The sequence below is a fragment of the Callithrix jacchus genome, chromosome 20 (assembly GCF_049354715.1).
Source record: "Callithrix jacchus isolate 240 chromosome 20, calJac240_pri, whole genome shotgun sequence".
Taxonomy (NCBI): domain Eukaryota; kingdom Metazoa; phylum Chordata; class Mammalia; order Primates; family Cebidae; genus Callithrix; species Callithrix jacchus.
The window spans coordinates 5324624-5343837 of NC_133521.1; the positions used below are offsets into that span (position 1 = coordinate 5324624).

Consider the following 19214-nt stretch of genomic DNA (forward strand, 5'->3'; position numbering starts at 1 on the left):
AAGAAACAACCAGTATTAGCCTTTCTAAAAATATACCAAAAAGTAAAGAGCATCAACATAAAGAAGAATTTACATCAACGAATGGATAAAACAGCCAGTTAACATCAAATGGCAGTAATCCTAAATTTAAATCAACTAAATCCGCCAATCAAAAGACACAGCCAAAACCCAACGGCATATTACATCCAGACCTGTTTCACATGCAAGGATACACAAAGACTCAAAACAAAGGGATGGAGAAAGATTTACCAACCAAATGGAGAGCAAAAATAAATAAATAAAAAGCAGGAGTTGCAATTCTTGTATCGGATAAAATAGATTTTAAAGCAACAAAGATATAGTGGTAAAAGGATCAATGCAACAACAAGAGCTAACGATCCTAACACCCAGATACATAGAGACTTAGATTCAATGAGACAGAAAATTAATAAGGATATCAAGGACTGGAACTCAGATCCGGAACAAGTAAACTCAATAAATATTTATAGAGCTCTCCACTTCAAATACACAAAATATACATTCTTGTCAATACCACATCACACCTACTCATAGGTTTAAATGAAACATTCATTGGCCATTATTAATACCCATTTTTTTTCAGAATAAAGCAATATTTCCGTTCACCCTCCCTCTTTCTCTTCCTCTTTCTTTCTCTCCTTTACTCATTTATTTTTCTTTCCTTCTCTCAAAAAAAAAAAAAAAAAAAAATCAACTTGTAAACTTCTAGATCCAGGTCGGCAATGTCTCTCTCATTGCTTGATTTCCTTCCTTCCCTTCCGTCCCTCCCTCCCCTCTCCCTCCCCCCTTCCTCCCTTCCTTCCTTCCTTCATCCCTTCCTTCCTCCTTCCCTCCCTTCCTGCCTTCCTCCTTTCCTCCCCCAAAAAATAAAATAAAATAAAATAAATGGCATGTTTACATACCCATTCACAGGTGATTGTATTTTGCATACTTGGTTGATTTTTACCTAAGCATTTATCTTTTTTTCTTTATTTTCTGTTGCTTTGTCTTTCTGTAATGCCTCCTGGGGCAATTTCTTTGATTTTTATCTTGCAATTAATTTTTCTGTCGAGTTTTGCTTGTTGGCTATCATGTTTTAAATTTTCATTTTTCATAGTATCCTGTCCTATGGATGTTTCATGAATGTCACATTTTGTCTTACTTTTCTGAGGATATAAATTAGAGATTATGGTTTTTTGTTTTTGTTTTCGTTGGTTGTTTGTTTTTAATTTTCCTTTGCTCTGCATTATCTCTTTTGGGTTTTTTCCCCTCAGTCTTTCATGTTGGAGGCATTTGTCAGATGTTTGATATTCTTTAGCTATTTATTCATTTTAAAGAGTGAAGGAGTGAAAATTTTATAGGAAGCTCTGTGCTTGGGTACACAAGATTCTTTTTTTTTCTTTCTATTTCAACTTTTATTTTTAATTCAAGGGGATACATATATTTAGGTAAATTGCATGATGCTGAGGTTTGGGGTGTGAATGGTCCCATAATCCAGGTTCTAAGCATAGCCCCAGTAGTTTTTCAATTCTTGCCCTCCTTCCTTCCTCCCTCCCGCTTCTAGTAGTCTTTTTTTTTTTTTTTTTTTTTTTTTGATACATACCTGGTAATGGGATTGCTGGGTTGAATGGTAGTTCTGTTTTAAGTTCTCTGAGAAATCTCCAAACTTTTTTCCTCAGTGGCTAAACTAATTTACATTCCGACCAACAGTGTATAAGCATTCCTTTTTCTCTACAGACTCACCAGCATCTATTGTTTTTTGACTTTTTAATACTAGCCATTCTGATTGGTGCGAGACGGTATCTCGTCGTAGGTTGTTTTTTTGTTTGTTTGTTTCTTTTGTTTGTTTGTTTGAGAGACAGGGTCTCACTCTGTCCTCTAAGGCTGGACTGCAGTAGAGTGCACAGCTCACTTCTCCCTCAACCACCCAGGCTCAAGGGATCCTCCCACCTCGCCTTCCCCAGTAGCTGAGACTACAGGTATATGCCACCATGCCCAACTAATTTTTTATTCTTTTTTAGAGACGGGGTCTTGCTATGTTGCCTGGACTGGTCTCAAACTCCTGGGCTCAAGTGATCCTCCTGCCTCTGCCTCCCAATGTGCTAGGATTACAGGCATAAGCCACTGCACCCAACCTCATTGTGGCTTTGATTTCCATTTCTCTAATGTTTAGTGATATTGAGCTTTTTTTTTTTTTATGTTTGTTGGCTGTGTAGGAGAAAGTCTTGATGTATTCACTTAAGGTGATCTGATGGCAAAAGCTCCTTTTTATTATAGAAAGCCTCAGATGCTAATATCTGGAACTCTTTTCTCTAAGGCTTTTCAGTCTACCCTGAAAGTAAATATCTAACCTCATGGCCAAAGGACATACACTTTGTTTCCCTGTCCTGAGAGCAGGGTGGAGGAAGGGAATGAGGGATCCCACTATGAAGTATGTAGCCTCCAACCAAATCCCCTGTTTAATCCTTGTAGCTGCTGCTCTCTACTGTGCCTTATTCTCTTGAGTACAGTGTTTTTAACCAGAGAAAAAGCCTTTGGTTTCTCAAAAATCAGAGAGCTGGAAGCAGATAGTAAATTACTCAGTGTTTAGTGAATGGAAAGGAACTTTTGGACTCAGTCTTCCTATGTGGAGTGTCTGTGAATCCATTCAGTGTCTGAGTCTCAGGGTCCTGAGGCTGTTTCCTGTTCTCTTTGTCCTAATAGATTTATACCTTAGTAGGTTTATACCTTAAACCTTTTTTTTTCCACTATCATTTTAGGGATTTTAGGAAAAACAGGAGTTAAAGATACATCTTGGTCATATTAACTAGAAATCTACTTTTGATTTCATATTTAAATGCCCCTCCCATTCCAGGATCTACTTAGGCATTTTTTTATTCCTTTTAAGAATTATGTGGACCTACATGAAAAAAAAAAGACCTAGATAATTTTGATGAGCAATATAAGATTTGAATAAATAATTGGCTATACTATATTCTTAGATGAAAAGACTATTTAAAAATGTGAGTACCTCCTAAATTAGTTCATTATAATCATGGTCATTTAAGTGGAGTAGAGCTTTTGGCAATTTCATATGGTTAAGGGACAAAAATTAGAGTTCAGGGCCCACTAGGGAAGAGGAATTTTGATAAATACTCCAGACTTTCAGATGACCCTCTTGAAAAGCTATACCTTTGAATAAAAGGGAATCAGAAATAGTTCACTTCTCACAAAGAGTAGTAGATAACACTATCCAGAACCTCAAAGTATTTCCACAAATATGTACAATGTCTGTCTATCATTCAAAACTTATCAGGCTTACTAGGAGTGATCAAACAACAGAGAGCCATGATGCAACACAGACAATAGAAGTAGACCTACATTGCTTTAGATTAGAGTTATCAGACAGAGACTTTTGAATAAATCAATATGCTTAAGAAATTAGAGCCAGGTGCGCAGCTTCCCATTCCTAGTTCACTCTTTTTTATACTCAAGCACCTGAACTTTCATCGCTTTCTTTTCGGCAGCAGAGTTTAATGTCTGCTTCACTACCTATCTCATTTTCCCATTTTTAGTTGTGTTTCAGAAATTATAAGAGAAAGAGGTCAGTAGTTTTGTCATGATTCAAGGAGTTTTATATTTTTAAAAAAATGTGAATGGAAGTTCACCCTTTGTGTTTTTACTTTTTCCTTCTTTTATTTAAATTAAAAATATTTTATCAAAAGCAAAATGTTAAGTATATAACTTTTCTTACACTTGCAGTCATTAGTAATCCAAAACGTCAACAGTATTTTTGAAGATTTTCTGAATTTAAATATGTACTTTGCCATCTCTTTAAAAATCGTGGTAAAACATACATAACATAAAGTTTGCCATCTTAATCATTTTTAAGTCTCCAGTTTAGTAGTGTTAAGTACATTCATTGTTATGCAATCTCTAGAACTCTTTTCATCTTGCAAAACTCAAACTCTAAAACAACAGTTCTTCATTCCCCCCACACTCCAGCCTTCATTTTTTTAGTAATGTAATAAATAAAAATGGCATCTACATGCTCCTCTTGGGTTTTATTTCAGATCCTTTCAAATTTCCTTAATCCCTGATCCACAGTTTCTCTCATTACTAGGATCCCAGCCTCCTCTCCTAGCCCCATTACCCATCTCTCTATGCAGTCTGTTCCTAGCCATGCTTTCCATCCCCCAAATATACCGAGCTTCCAAATCTCTGAATGTAATTGGAGTTTTTTTTTCCCTTCATGCCATTGTGATATTTTGGAGTTGACTTTTTCTTCTTTTCTTTCTACATCATACTTTAATTTTACAGCTTAGGTGAATGTTTCCTCCTTAGTGAAACCTCCAGGACTGGAATTAATTTTTCCTTTCATTGTGCTTCTATGACATTTTGCTTGAATGTTTGCTGTAGTTCTTCTTTCATTTTATGTGTAGCTAGTTTCTTCTGCCTGCTTCGCTCTGTGGTTTGTAATCTTTTTCAGCCAAGTTTCACTCATTTCTGCATCCCCAGAGTACTCTCCTCACTACTGTTCTCTGTGGGAAATATTTAAATATTGGCTCATTGATTCAATAAATATTTATTGTATTCCAACTATAAGCACTGGGGACATAGTGGTGAATATGATATACAAGGTTTCTGACCATGTGGGACTAGTGGAGAATGCCCAACAGAAAACACAGATAGGTTGGGAGAGTGATGGGAAGGAATATAATATTAGGTAGGATGGTCTGTTGGAATATAAGTGAGTGTTTTAAATATTATATTGCATTTGACACATACAATATTAAGTTATTTAATTACCATCATAAATAGAATACTAATGCCTAGAAAATTTATTGTTAAGTATGCCTTTTCCCAATATTAATATATGAGCTTCTGCAACCAACTGAATTTTTTTAAATCAAAAACCCTAGAGATTATTAATGGAATTTAGCATTTGCCTATTAACTCAGAGTAAACATTTATTTTATGGGCTGAATTAGAACATATGGGTAAGTAGGCTAATAAACTGGAAATTGTTAAATACAATTTTTTCTGTTTTTAGCATTAGCTCTTCTTGACTCTATTTCTTTCATACCCTGTGTTATAATTTATTATTAAATCCTATTGTCTCTATTCTCAGATTTTATCCAGAATCTAACCACTTCCCTTCACCTTCCGTGCTACCATCATGGTCCAGGCTCCCATTATCTCTCACCTAGGTTTTTACAGTCATCTCCTAAATTCCAACTAGACATAAGACAGCCTGTTTATGTTCTACCTGGTCATAGTCAGATTATGTCATATGTCATAAGCCTCCATTGACTTCCCCTCTCACACAAAGTAGAAACCAAAGTTCTTCAAATGGTCTATGTGCTCTCCATGGTCTGGACCTACATCTTTGATTTCATCTCCTACCAGCTGCTCCTTATTTCAACCACACTTTCCTCCTTACTGCTCTCAAAGAAACTAAGCATGCTCCTGCCTCAGGACCTTTGCACTTGCCACTCCTCAGCCCTGTACACTCTTCCGTCAGCTCTGTATCATTGACTATAGTCCTTTCTTCAGTTTCTGATTACCCTTTACTCTGATCACCTATATGAAATGGCTAACAACCCTCATCCTACTCCCCTGCCCTGGTGCTTCCTATCCCCTACCTTTCTTATTTCTACTTTGCACTTAAAACCATCTGACATATAAATCCATATATATAGTATATATTTTAATAATTATTATACATACAGAGTCATATGCCACATAACAATGTTTTAATCAATGATGGACCACATATACAATGGAGGTCTCATAAGATTTTAATACTGTATTTTTACTGTACCTTTGCTATGTTTAGATACACAAATACTTACCATCATGTTACAGTTGCCTACAGTATTCAGGTGTTTGTACATGTTTGTAGCCTAAGAGCAATAGGTTATGCCATGTAGCTTAGTGCTGAGTAGGCTATACCACCTAGGTTTGTGTAAGTATGCTCTATGGATGTTCACACAACAATGAGATTGCCTAACAATACATTTCTCAGAATGTATCTTGGTAATTAAGTTATACATGACTCTGTGTGTGCATGTGTGTGTGTGCATATGTATGTGTGTGTGTGTGCTTTTTTATTGTCTATCACCTACACATACCTATAAGATCAGTTTCAAGAAGGCAAGAATGTTATGTACTTTGTTTATGCTGTATCCTTAGTACCTAACATAGTACCTAGTAGGGCTTCAGTAAATATTTGTCTAACAAATTATTTAACTAAAGAGCAAAAGATATACATGCTAGCCAATATATGAGGAAATGCCACTCAGAGCACCTCTGTTGTGCTTGGCACTCTCCTCTGCCTAGGCACAGACCCTGCTCTTAGGGAACTTACTCTTCAAGAGTGACCTGACTATAGCCAGGCTAGTAAAAATGTGCAGATCAACTCCATATTCAGCCTTCCCCACTCGGACTCAAGGAAGCTTTATTATGATTGCTAATAATATGTCCATCCTACCATCTGTAAATGGGCATTTGTTGATCTACTTTGTTTATGAGTTTCCACTAAGAAGAAGGCACTACTACTCTGGCTAGTTAGCCAACAAAAGCAACTGTGTTTTTCTTGTCCTGTTTCTTCACATTTGAGATGAACAGTGAGAACACAGAGGAAATAATATGTTATAAATATTGCATAAGTATGTAATAAATATTGCCTTATTTTTAAGGAATAATTTTATAGCTTGCTTTTTATGAGTACATTTCTCAATTTTCTGTGACATTTCATCAGATAATTAGAACTGACACATAATGCTAAAAATCAGTGTAGGTTTATCATTCATTTATGGTGTTCATACTGTTCACCATGCACAGTGTTTTAAGTTCAGACTCATTTAGTTTGTTCAACCTATAATCAGAAACTAATGGAAAATAAAATAACCAAATAAATATGGGTGGCCATATATCAGAATGCAGAGAAGCACTGGCCTGGATAACCAGTACCTTTATGTTCCTGAAAAAAATGAAGACTTGGCGGTATCCTATCATTGGATGACCCAAAAATACATCACAGTAGCAGAATCCAAAGCCCAATTTCACATCTTTTCCCAAAGCAACTGTAGTATTTTATGTTTTTTCTAATTTAGAAATTTTACTTTTTGACATTTTAATGGGTACCAAATTATTTTAATTCCAGCTTAAAAATAAATGCCTGCAATTTTAACAACAGAGAGTTCATCTCATGTTGACCTGTTTATGATGACTCATAAACTTGTAACTTGATGTGTATATTCTACTTTAGGGTTTTTTTTGTGTGTGTGGAAACCTGCGTGATTTTAGAATGCTCATTTAAGAAATTACTTCAGAACTGTATGTATTTGTAAGCAGTTTTTTTGAAGTATTACTTAGTGACAGAAAGGTATGTGCACAGGCCATAAGAGTATGGCTTGATGTATCTAAGAGTTTCTAATCCTTTTTTGATCACGTTTCAGACACTAATATCTGGAGCTGTAGTAGAACAACTTGATTTCCTACGAATCAGTGACACAGAAGAGTAAGTCCCTTTGGGTTATTTCATTTTTGGGTTTCTTGAAAGTACACTAGAAAAACAAAATTCTGAAACATTTTCTTTTAATTTCTAGGCTTCCAGAATTTAAGAGTTTTGAAGAACTAGAACCTCCCAAACATTCAAAAGTCAAACGTCAAAGCAGCACCCCTAGTGCTCCTGAACTGGGACAGCAGCTGGATGTCAACATTAGTGAATGGAAAGACAAACCCACTTACGAAATTCTTCAAAAACTGAATGTGAGACAGATGCAGTTCCCACATGGGCCTAAGTGAGGTTGTTGGAGCAGAAGCTCCCAGAGTCAGACCATATGTCTTTTTGTCCTTTCAGTGAAGGTAGCGGTTAATCTGGGGGTGGATGTCTTGTCTACACCAGGGCAATACTGAGAAGTTGTTCTCTTGGTCTGACATTTGCATGGATACCTTTAAAAATGCTTAAGAAGTACAGATGAATACATTTGTCATGGATATAAAAGTATGTTATGAGCCATTAAAGAAGTTAAGTCAGTGACAATTACCTTTGGGCTCTCCAGATTTCTCTTTCAATGCCCTCTTACTCCCTTTCCGCCCCTGTCTTGTCCCCTGCCCCAGTGTTTAGGTCTAATGCTTGCTTTAGGTCTGTGCTGTCACTGAGTAAAGCAATCCTTTCACTGCGTCCATACAAATATTTTAGCAAATGAATATTTATCTTTCCTAAGTTACTTATGTTTCACAAGAGTAAGGGTGTAGTACTGATTCAAGGAAACAAAATTCTCCCAGTAGAGCTATAAACACTGTGATATTTTGTTTGAGCCATACGAATTTGAGCATGTAGACCAAATATATATCCTTCCAGACATGACAAATTCTTGTTGATAGATATTGCATAGATCCAAATAAACATGAATACGATATAATATGGCATAAAGCACATAGCACAGTGCCCTAACATGTAATAAACACTCTAAACAACCTTCTGTCATCCATCTCTTCATAACAGTTTGGTAGCAACATGGACTACCAATAAGAAGAATCAAGAAGGGAGTGGTTAAATGATCTAGCTAAGTCTCTCAGAGAGTGGCAAAATCAATATTAATGCTTGTAGATAAAGTATTTTCTGTTCATTACTTATCTTGTTTTCTGGCAAATTTGATTATTAAATCCTACCACGCTAGAAAGCCAGCTTGTTACTTGTCTACCTCTATCTCTAAGACATCTAAGATAAATATGAATCATTGTATAATACCATCTTGTGCTTGATATCATATCAATGACATTTTGTCTTTCCTCAGTTCCATAGTAAAGTATTTCTTCTCTGCATCATGTAGTTTTGTGTTTAGTTACCCCCTGTGGTAACTTCTGTACCCATTTCATTCTAATTCCTTACTGTGATTTATATTTTCAGGACTGCAGTTGTCTGGCTAGCCAAGCCGTCCTGCTGGGTACACTGCTCAAAAGAGAAGGCCCCAACTTCATCACAAAGGAAGGTAAGAGAGCATATTTAGCAGAACATTTAAAATGACAGGACCTGTCTAGCCTTGAACATATATCGAATATGCATAAAATACCCACTAAAATGTTACAAGTTATTTCCCTCTTCATTAAACATTTTTTTTTCACTTTTGAATGGAAAATGTTCATTCATACCCCCTAGAGTAGAGAAGACTGATGTATGAACCCCTAAATGGCTTTCATGCAGTGATGCTTGATTGTTTCTCTGATTGTCTGAACAGTATTAGAGCTTAGATTCTGCCTGTGACTGTTAACCTCTGATGAATTCCATAGTTGTTTATTGACAGTTTCTGTTTCCAGTTTTATCTTCTCTAATTGTTCAAGAATAACATTGAATTGTTAAGTCTATAAAAATTAGCTCTCTCATGATCTGTAGCAGCCATTTGGAATGGAATGTGGCATTTAATAGAATTGTGCTCTGAAGATGGTTAATAAAAATAAATCATTTCTAGTTATGTCTGTGACCACTCTGCATTAAGGATGAAACCCAATTATTCCCCAAATTCACATTTACATGTGGAGTCACTATGTAAGGAATCTTTAAGTTATCCGCCATGGTCCACTTCTGACATTTTGTAATACAGAATAATATAGAATACAGTTCAAGTACTTAATGTCTAGCTATTCAAAATATTTGGCTCATTTGAAAATACTAGGGTGTGTGTTCATATGGTTAGAACTGAAAGACAGCATTGGAATTAATAATACATATAGTTCTGGTAATTAACCAAGCATAGTTATTCAAATGAGATCTACCTAGTTTTTGCATTATTGTAGCTAAGAGATAACCTTCTTGAGTATTATACATGGGAATTGAATAGTTTTCAATTTCTTAGCTTGGTAAAAGCCAAATAACTTATAGCAAATTTCAAACAGAATCTTTCATGTTTCTAATTAGTCTTAAAACTGTAAGTATAAGCAGATTCTCAGTTATATTTAGGACATTCATTGAAATTTGCACTTTAGCTAAAACAATAGGATTTCAAAAAATCAAACATTTCATTAGAAACCTAGAATTCAGCATGGCTGTTTTAGTAGTGCTTTTAAATAAAAGAAAATTTATATAAAATAGTTTGTAATGAAAATGCTAAGGGAATGATTTTTTAAAACCATTTTTATAAACTTGAGAATAATACTCATCTTTTACTTAAATATTCAAAAGACTTCAAATGTTTTAAATCTATAAAACCTTTTGTGAAACATTGAAAAGCATACACATCTACAGAATTTGAATATAATTTGATCAAATCTGTTAAAAGGCTAAAGTTCAGAGTAAAATGTGAAAGATCTTGTTCTTTATCTTTGTTTTTTTTTTTTTTTTGGTGCTCTTTCCTGTCACATTGTGATTTTAGTGACAAAATCAGTGGCCAAACAATGAAACCCACTGGTGTCTTTTGAGCTGTAGTATATATTGGAATGATCATAGCCCCATGTACATAACAAGGCCTCAGTAAAGTTTTGTTGAACAAATAAATGAAAAGTTATGTATATTCAGAGTCTACAGTATTTATTTGTTCAATTGCTAATTATTTTGCTATATTCTGTTTTTCTCTTTTCTGCAGTAAATTAAAATCGCATTTGTATTTTTTTTTTTGAGATGGAGTTTCACTCTTGTTACCCAGGCTGGAGTGCAATGGCGCAATCTTGGCTCACCGCAACCTCTGCCTCCTGGGTTCAGGCAATTCTCCTGCCTCAGCCTCCTGAGTAGCTCGCACCACCATGCCCAGCTAATTTTTTTTATTTTTAGTAGAGACGGGGTTTCACCATGTTGTTGACCAGGATGGTCTCGATCTCTTGACCTTGTGATCCACCCGCCTCAGCCTCCCAAAGTGCTGGGATTACAGGCGTGAGCCACCGCGCCCAGCCTGTATTTGGTAAAAGTTTAGATTGCATGCATATTAATTAGTTATTATAATTAGAAAACAGTTGAATTTTGAGAAATAAAATACCAAAATTATCTATTCAGACTAAATGGTATCAAGTGCTGGGGATAGTCACACTCTATATATTTGAGTTACATATTTAAATATGTCAGTTCAGAACATTAATGGATTGATGTATCAACTCTAATGAAACACAGTGAAAATTTGAGTACTTCTTTTAAGAGGAATAAATGTTATGCATTTAATTAAAAGCTTTGTTCAACAAAGACTCTATTATCCAATGTCTAGGTACCGTTTCTGATCACATCGAGAGAATCTATAGAAGAGCTGGCAGCAAAAAACTTTGGTTTGTATTAGTGTTCTTGTTGCTATGTTTTATTTTTGTGTTGTCATATTTGATAGCCTAAAGAAAATGTACTAATCTTAAAGATAGTTATTCATACTAATTTTTACTTTTAACCTCCAAGGTTATAGCATTTTCTAAGAATGTGCCTATGTAACATGTCTCTCCCCATCACTGCCTCCACCCAAAATTCTGAGAACAAAGACACTATAGGGGTTGAACCTGAAGAGTATTCACTGGAATGATATGCTAAGAATTTTCCCTACTGTATACCTCCTCTGCCCCAGCAAGGTGCTTCAGGTTCTGTTTTTTAATTTAGGAAACCTGTTCTGCTGTTATAGAAGGCCATGAAAAGAGACCAATATTCATCTAATCATAAGCAAAAATAATACACTTAGAAGACTGTTCTCTTGTCACTTAAGTTGAATGAATCCCAGTGATTATAGTTGCTTCATGAAAAATAACCAATTTATTCTGCAGAGACTGAAAAAAAGTGGGAAAGTTTAAATCAATGAAATTTTAAATAAAATTGTTTAAATTCACAATGGAATAGGAATGCCTAAAAGCATGGCCCTTTGCATTTTGATGTAATTCTAGCAGTTTTACTAGCAGAATCTAATAAATTTTGAAAGTAAGAGTGTATATATAGATACATATAAACACACACGCATTATTTTTAATAACACATTATCTACTTTTTTAAAAAAAGTCTCAAGAATGTCATAAGAAACTCCCTTAACCGCAATGAGCCTCACGTTTCTAATCCCTAAAATAAGGGGATTAGACAAAACAATCTCTTAAAATATTTCTGCTCTATTTTTATTGTAAATATACCATTCCTCCTTAGAAGAAATAATGTAATAGTCCTATAGTTAAATCTTCCAAATTTTCACTGTAAATTCTCAGTACAGTAAGACATGCAAGCCAATAGGTGATCGTTTTGGTAAACTTTCTTAGCCAGTAAGTCTCAGATGTGGTCTGCAGTCTTAATTTTGATTAGCAAACCTGTTCTTGCTTTATGTATTACACTGTATGCATTTCAGATAAATCATTAACTAGCAAACATTTAGAATGCTAACTGTTATGTCTGGAAGAACTCTTGGAAGTTTTATTTACTCTATTTTCCCTTTTATGGCTTTCCACTGACACACCCAGGTTGGCGGTACGCTACGGGGCTGCATTTACCCAGAAATTTTCTTCCTCTATAGCCCCACACATTACTACTTTTCTGGTACATGGGAAACAGGTAACATGCACAGAATTTGAAAACCCAAGCTGCTTGAAATGTGTGGGCTTATTTGCACTCTGAGGGTTAAACATTGTTTTTTGGTCTTATAGTGTGTGGGTGAAAGCTTCTCTAGAAGTAGGAAGTGTTTTTTTCACTAACTTTATTACTTATTGACTTATTTTTCTGTTATTTATCTATGTTGAGATTAAGGAATATAGAAGCTTTTTATACGTCAGCTTCTGTGGATATTCTGAAATACATAAAGATTGCAGCCAGTTTCAAACCTACATTTTCATTGTACTTTCTCTATCTAAAAGTTCCACGTGAATTTTTACTTTTGAGGGAAAATATGTCTTGTGTATTGCATGTGCTGTACTTTAAAAAAAATCTGTTCTCCCTACGTTCTAGGACTTTTTCAGTAATATAAAAATAGCAGTGTGAATTCCTTCCCCCAACATTATGGCTTTATCAGGAAAAAGAAATACTGGTATTTCATTGTAGCACTTTCTAAAATTCAGTTCTAAGTAAATCCTCTAATACAGAGATTTGGTTATCTAGGCACGAAAAGAAACACGATTTAAAGTGGTTATATGATTAGGTCACATATGCCAGTGACAGACTTAGTAATGAACTTGTAAATGCAAAATTAGAATACCCTCTTAATCTCTCCTATACACCCTCCCTCCCTAATCAAAGTAATCATTAGGTTTTCTTTTTTTGCTTTTTAAATTGATAGTGTCACCAATAATGTTTTTGTCACAGCTTGGTGGCAGGGATGAGGTTGAGGGATCCTTCCTTAATACTGAATGGTCCTGCAGTCTGGGAAGTTTCAGCTGTTAGGTTCAATGTCTTGGGGTATTTCCTCCAAATGATTATGTGAGGATTCAACCATGTATATTTTAAAGACTACCCAATCAGGGCCCCATGCATTCCTCATCTTTTAGATTTGTGAACATCTGGCCTGCTCTCTTCTTTGCCCCCAGGTCGGTTGTACGCCGTGCAGCAAGTCTTTTAAGTAAAGTAGTGGACAGCCTGGCCCCATCCATTACTAATGTTTTAGTGCAGGGAAAACAGGTAAGTATTTGCTTTTCAGACACTTATTTGGTCAAAGTTGCAAAGATTTCTGGGTAGGACCCTTAATTTTCAGTCTGACTGGCCTCAGTGTCGTAGGCTTCTCACAAACAGATTAATAAACGCTCAGGCATTTCTACAAAAGTCACCTTCCCTAAGCAAAATCTAGTCGTAAAGATATTAAATGGGCCTTCCCCTTTTCCTGCTGCACCTTAGAGCTGTGATCTTCAACTCCTCTGTTAACTTGAGATCAATGCAGAAGCTACTGTAGAAAATGGACCGATAACTACTGCGGTACTCCAGACAGATTTTGGATAGGCAGAGCAGAGGTAGTTGATGAGTGAAGGGCACATCTTCCCTTCTACTCCACATGAGATCTCCTCCGTTTAGGAAGCATAATGTTCATGCCCAGCCAGGGTCTCTGCATGCCAGTGCTGCTCCCCAGATCCCCCGCCGCAGGCCATCTCTAATCCCAGCTCCTCCCCATTCACCAGGGCCAACTCTGTCACCTCCTTATGGAGTCATCTCCAGTTAGCAATGATCTCTCTGTCCTCTGATTCTCAAAATAGGTCTGTGACACTTCTCACAATCTGCCTTCTGTCCCAGTTCATTTGAATATGTATCTCTTACCTCATGGTAGGCTGTGAGCCTCCAGGGATCGGAGCTTGGGTCTTGTCCGGTACACATCCCAGTGTGCCCAGCATGGGGCCTTGCTTAGAAAAGGCACTTGGTGAATGTGGGTCAAATTGAGCCTGTGCATGTGGGGTGTGGCTGCTCATTTTCTGTTTTGTTTTCTATTAGCTCTAATTTACCTGGCTGAATCATCCTTTGATTAAAATGAATATATGTGCTTTGTTGTGTTTTCCTGAAAGTTAATCTGGGGATATAATAAGCTTTAGTAACATGAAGTGCTTTGACGCTCTTCAGTGGAATCAATCAACCCATTGGTCATATTTCAGGACTCTTAGTTCATTAAGATTAAAATTATTCATCCTCACATTTAGCTTTTTAAATGTTAGAATAATAAGCTATTTATTATTTCCTGTAATATTTAATAATTAAAAATAATCGTACTAATAAAAGATTCCTGCTGGACCTGGTGGCTCACACTTGTAATCCAAACACTTTGGGGCCAAGGCAGGAGGATTGGTTGAGGCCAGGAGTTTGAGACCAGCCTGAGCACATAACGAGACCCCATCTCTGCAAAAAAAAAAGAAAACCTGGACCTGGTAGCACATGCCTTGGGTCTTGGGAAGCTGAGGTAGGAGGATTGCTTGAGCCCAAGAATTTGAGGCTGTAGTGAGCCATGATCATACCACTACACTCCAGCCTGGGCAATAGAGCAGTACCCTGTCATTTAAAAAAATTAAAAAGAAAATATACAAAAACTCCTAAGAAAAAGTTAAATCACTTCGTATATGTTATTTTCTCCAAATTATTGAGAGGTAGAATTTTTATCCCTGTTTGTCAACTAAAACAGACCAAAATACAGGAAGTAATTTACCTAGTGCCTTTTCTCACCAGAATTCTCACCTCCAGCCATAGTCTTGTATTTTGGCCCTGGAACAACCCATCTCTGAAAGAAAGTTAAACAGGCTTTGAGAAGATATTTTTCCTTGGATTTTAGATCCTTGTAGCATATCTGAAAAGAGTTAATTCTACTGCATATGAGCATTCAGAAGCTTTTGGAGATCTTCGAGGTCATCAGCACCTGGCACTGGGAGAAATGATGGGCTAGGGTTGGTCCTGTTCATTCTCCACAATGTCTAAAGGGGGCTTGCAGCCTGTGGTCCTGAGATCCTGCTCTCACATCCTGGAAGCCTCAGAGCCTGCTGTAAGGTTGTGCCTGGACCATTGCTCATCACACTAGCGTGTCTCCCAGGGTGACAGTCACTCACAGAGCTGGGCAAGATTTGGAGACCAGTGGCTCAGCTTCATTACCAGAAGCATGAAGTCCATTCCTTGACCGCATCTTACCTCTCTACAAAAAAGAAGTGAGAATGGAGCATTCAGAGTTTGTACTTGCGCATTTTTGAAAAGCCGCCCTAAGCACTGAAGTAATACTGTTTCTACCAAGCACATTCAGATCACCTCAAGCTCTGTGGAATGAAATCATGGCTTAGTCATCATTGTTTCCAGAGGCAATGATGTGCCTTCTGTTTGTTTTCTTCTTTACATACTGACATCTTAATAAAAGTGTTCACACTCAGACTAACTGGTTTGTGCCACTTGTGATACAATAAATCAGCAGTTCATGTTTTTCACTCCATGACAAAATTGAGGCAATAGACTCCATGTTCTGCTCTCTCCCCTCATCTCTGTGGCCTTTGATATGCTATTCTTTTTTCTTGCCTCTTCTAATTGTGCACTGTACATGGAAAAGAAATGGAAAGGGGTACTCACGGGGGGAGGGCGGCCTGCAGAGTCCTCTGGGAGCAGAATGCCAGGGATAGAAAAAAGAGAGAGACCAGCCTATTCCCCTTACCAGTTTTAGCAGCATTCTGCTCGGAGTTTTCTTGGCCATTTCGCTCTGTGCTCTCTCCTGTCCCAGGCTGTGGGCAGCCTGTTCCTTCCCTTCCACAGGTGAGAGATCTGTCACCACATATTTTAACCCTCGCCAGGCACCTTGCATTGTGCCTTGAAAAATGAGGGCTACACAGGAACTGGGTGACCTCACACCTGCCTTTGAAAGGTTATAGTGTTGTTGAGGCAAAAGGTTTTGCCTGAGAAACTAAAAGAATCAGAAAGCATATCTCTCAAACACCAAATTGTGTAGACTATGCAATGAAGTAAAACTCTTCAACCTATTCTGGTTTCTCTGGGGAGTTTCTAGTACTAAAGTCATTCAGAATAATTTTAACTTCGTAGTTATTTATATTCCTTCCCTGCTTTTATTCACTCACCTCCACTCCCCTAACTGGAACCCTCACCTGCCTTTATATTTTAGACTAGACTGTGAACCATCATGAATTCCAGTGGGAGTCATGCTTTGAAAGCCATTTTAATAAATAGCAAGAACAGTTATTCTACCTAATTCCCTAGCTTATATAGAGTAATTTCAGCCTGCCAGTCATCCTGAGCCTTGAATTTTTTTTATTTTTATCTTTTAGCAGCTAGGAGAATTTTACAATAAAATTCTGCCACTCGTAGGTAACTCTGGGTGCCTTTGGGCATGAAGAAGAAGTTATCTCTAATCCTTTGTCTCCAAGAGTGATTAAAAACATCATCTATTATAAGTGTAACACCCATGACGAGAGGGAAGCGGTCATTCAGCAAGAACTGGTCATCCATATTGGCTGGATCATCTCCAACAACCCTGAGTTATTCAGTGGCATGCTGAAAATACGAATTGGGTGAGTGAAGACCTTTGCATTTACATAAAGAGAATTGTTCAAGGTGTCCTCTAACAGACCTGGCCTCTCCAAGTGAAGCAATGTTCCTGGTGTCTGGTGAGCATTCAGCAAAGTGCACCCGTCCCCTAAGCCATATCTGGGGGTATGAAAAATAAATGCCACTGGCCTGAAAGAATCATTATGTTTATTTCACTCTTGAGTTAGACATAGTGAAGTAACTGTTGTCTGGTAAAATCAAACCCCAGGAATTTCAATAGCTGTATCATGTAAAACACTAAGCACAGTACTTGCAAAAATTCCTATATATATAATGGATAAGCCTTAAGAGAATGATTTTCAGTAAAACTGTCAGGAGGACACATTCAGATAAAAATGTCCTTTTAAGAATATTCTATACCCATTTTCTACCAAAATATAATTATTGAATTTTAATATTGTTTTTGGAGAAGAAATTGAAAATAAGGCTCTGATGATCTTGAATCTTCTTAATAATTTTATGAGGCAGCATGGTATAGGAAAAATTAACCAGGCGCTGGAATTCAGCAGAGCTGAGGTCAAGTTCTAACTGCCATTGTCATCTCAGTAACCTTGTATAAATGACTGAACCTCTCTAGCCTCACTTTAATACCAGTTTCTTTGTTTTATATGACAATTAAATGGGATATGTTTTAAAAGCCTATGACAAGTTAAGGAAATATAAATATGTCTTTTTAAAATCAATTTTTGATTGTACAGGTATCATGTGAGTATGTCCTGATTGTAAAAGAGCCCAATGATATCTGAGCTTCTAGTGTGTTCTGACATGTAGCCAACTTTGGAGGGTGTTTCTCAAGTGTTTGAAAAGAATATATATTCTCTGTTTATTGGGTGCAAACATACATGTATATGTATGAGTGTGGAATAAGTATATGTAGCTTGCTAGCTATAAAACTGGAATTTTAATATCTTTATTATCTGTGTATTTGATCATTGACTGCTGATAAAAGTCTTAATTTCTCATTATAATTGTGATTCTATCAATTTCTCTTTGCATTTTTATTTTTATCAGTTTATGTAGTTGTTAGAGTGCAGTGGTTGCAACCCTGACTCACTGCAACCACTATCTCCCAGGTTCAAGCATTTCTCCCACCTACCTTCCCAAGTGACTGAGATTACAAACATGTGCCACCACACTCAGCTAATTTTTGTATTTTTAGTAGAGACAGAGTATCACCATGTTGGCCAGGCTGGTGTCAAACTTCTTACCTCAAGTAATCCACCTGCCTCAGCCTCCCAAAGTTCTGGGATTACAGGTGTGAGCCACCTTACCTGGCCACTTTATGTAGTTTAAAACTTTGGTTTTGTCCTTGTCTGTTCATAACTTTTACCAATATATCTTCATGTCATTGATTACTTTTCAACTTTTTTTAAACAGCAAACATTTATAAAAATACAGAGACTAGTATAATAAAGACTTGTGTGCCCATGCTATCACCCACCCTCAACAATATTATCATCTTGTCTGTCTTACTTCACCCATACCCCCGTCTATTACCCATCTGCCCCATAGTCCCCTGTCAGTTTTGTGAGGCAAATCTATATCTTCTCTTCTGTAAATACTTAAATTTACATCTCAAAAACATCAGAACTTTTTCAAAATATGAAATATGATACTGTTACCATGCATACAAAAACAATTGAATTTCATGTTTGTCAAATATTACTGCCATACCTTCTTCATCTGTGATGATTAGCTTGGTATATTGCCTTCCATCCCTTTGCATTCAATGTTCTTTTATAATTTTGTATTTATGTATATGTGTTTTTATATTCAGCACTATAATGTATTTATTAATATAATCTGAGAACATCTTATAAGAAGTATGTAACAAAATTTATCATCTTAACCATTTTTATTATACAGTACAGTAGTATTAACTGTATACACAATGTTATCTTTTAATAGAATATATATTTCATATTTTTTCCCTTTTACATTTTGACCTATTTCTACATTTTATACTTTATATTTATCATGCTTTCTTATTACTTTTTTCCTTTTATGTTTCTTGTTGGGTTGAGGTCATTTTCGTTTTACTAGTTTTACAAGTAAATGTGAAGTACTTTTTAAAAATATGATTACCCATTTTTCCTTCAAAATTCCATGTAAAAAATGCATTGCCTATTCGGCAATAAATGCATACATAGTAATTCATCAGTTCTCTTCCAAGGAGTTTACAGTACTCACACAAGTACATAAAGATGTATTTTGTAGCAGTCTTCATTTCAGCATTATTCAAAATAGTGAAACATTAGGAACAACCTAGATGTTCATTAGTAGGAGATATTTTGAA

The 19214-nt window shown here is 36.3% G+C and overlaps 1 protein-coding gene across 19 annotated transcripts in view; it reads left to right on the forward strand.

The window, feature by feature from the left end:
- Positions 1–19214, forward strand: part of PHKB (phosphorylase kinase regulatory subunit beta) — a 247382-nt gene that overhangs the window by 200265 nt on the left and 27903 nt on the right. For 8 of the 19 annotated variants that reach the window (XM_035282686.3, XM_035282687.3, XM_078358168.1 and 5 more), the window contains 6 exons: positions 7440–7501; positions 7590–7752; positions 8897–8978; positions 11175–11232; positions 13441–13531; positions 16679–16881. In XM_035282686.3, the coding sequence (XP_035138577.2) occupies positions 7440–7501; positions 7590–7752; positions 8897–8978; positions 11175–11232; positions 13441–13531; positions 16679–16881 (659 nt within the window). Of the gene's footprint in view, positions 1–7439; positions 7502–7589; positions 7753–8896; positions 8979–11174; positions 11233–12384; positions 12476–13440; positions 13532–16678; positions 16882–19214 lie in introns of all 19 variants that reach the window. The other 11 variants (XM_078358170.1, XM_078358163.1, XM_078358164.1 and 8 more) reach the window with 2 other exon arrangements.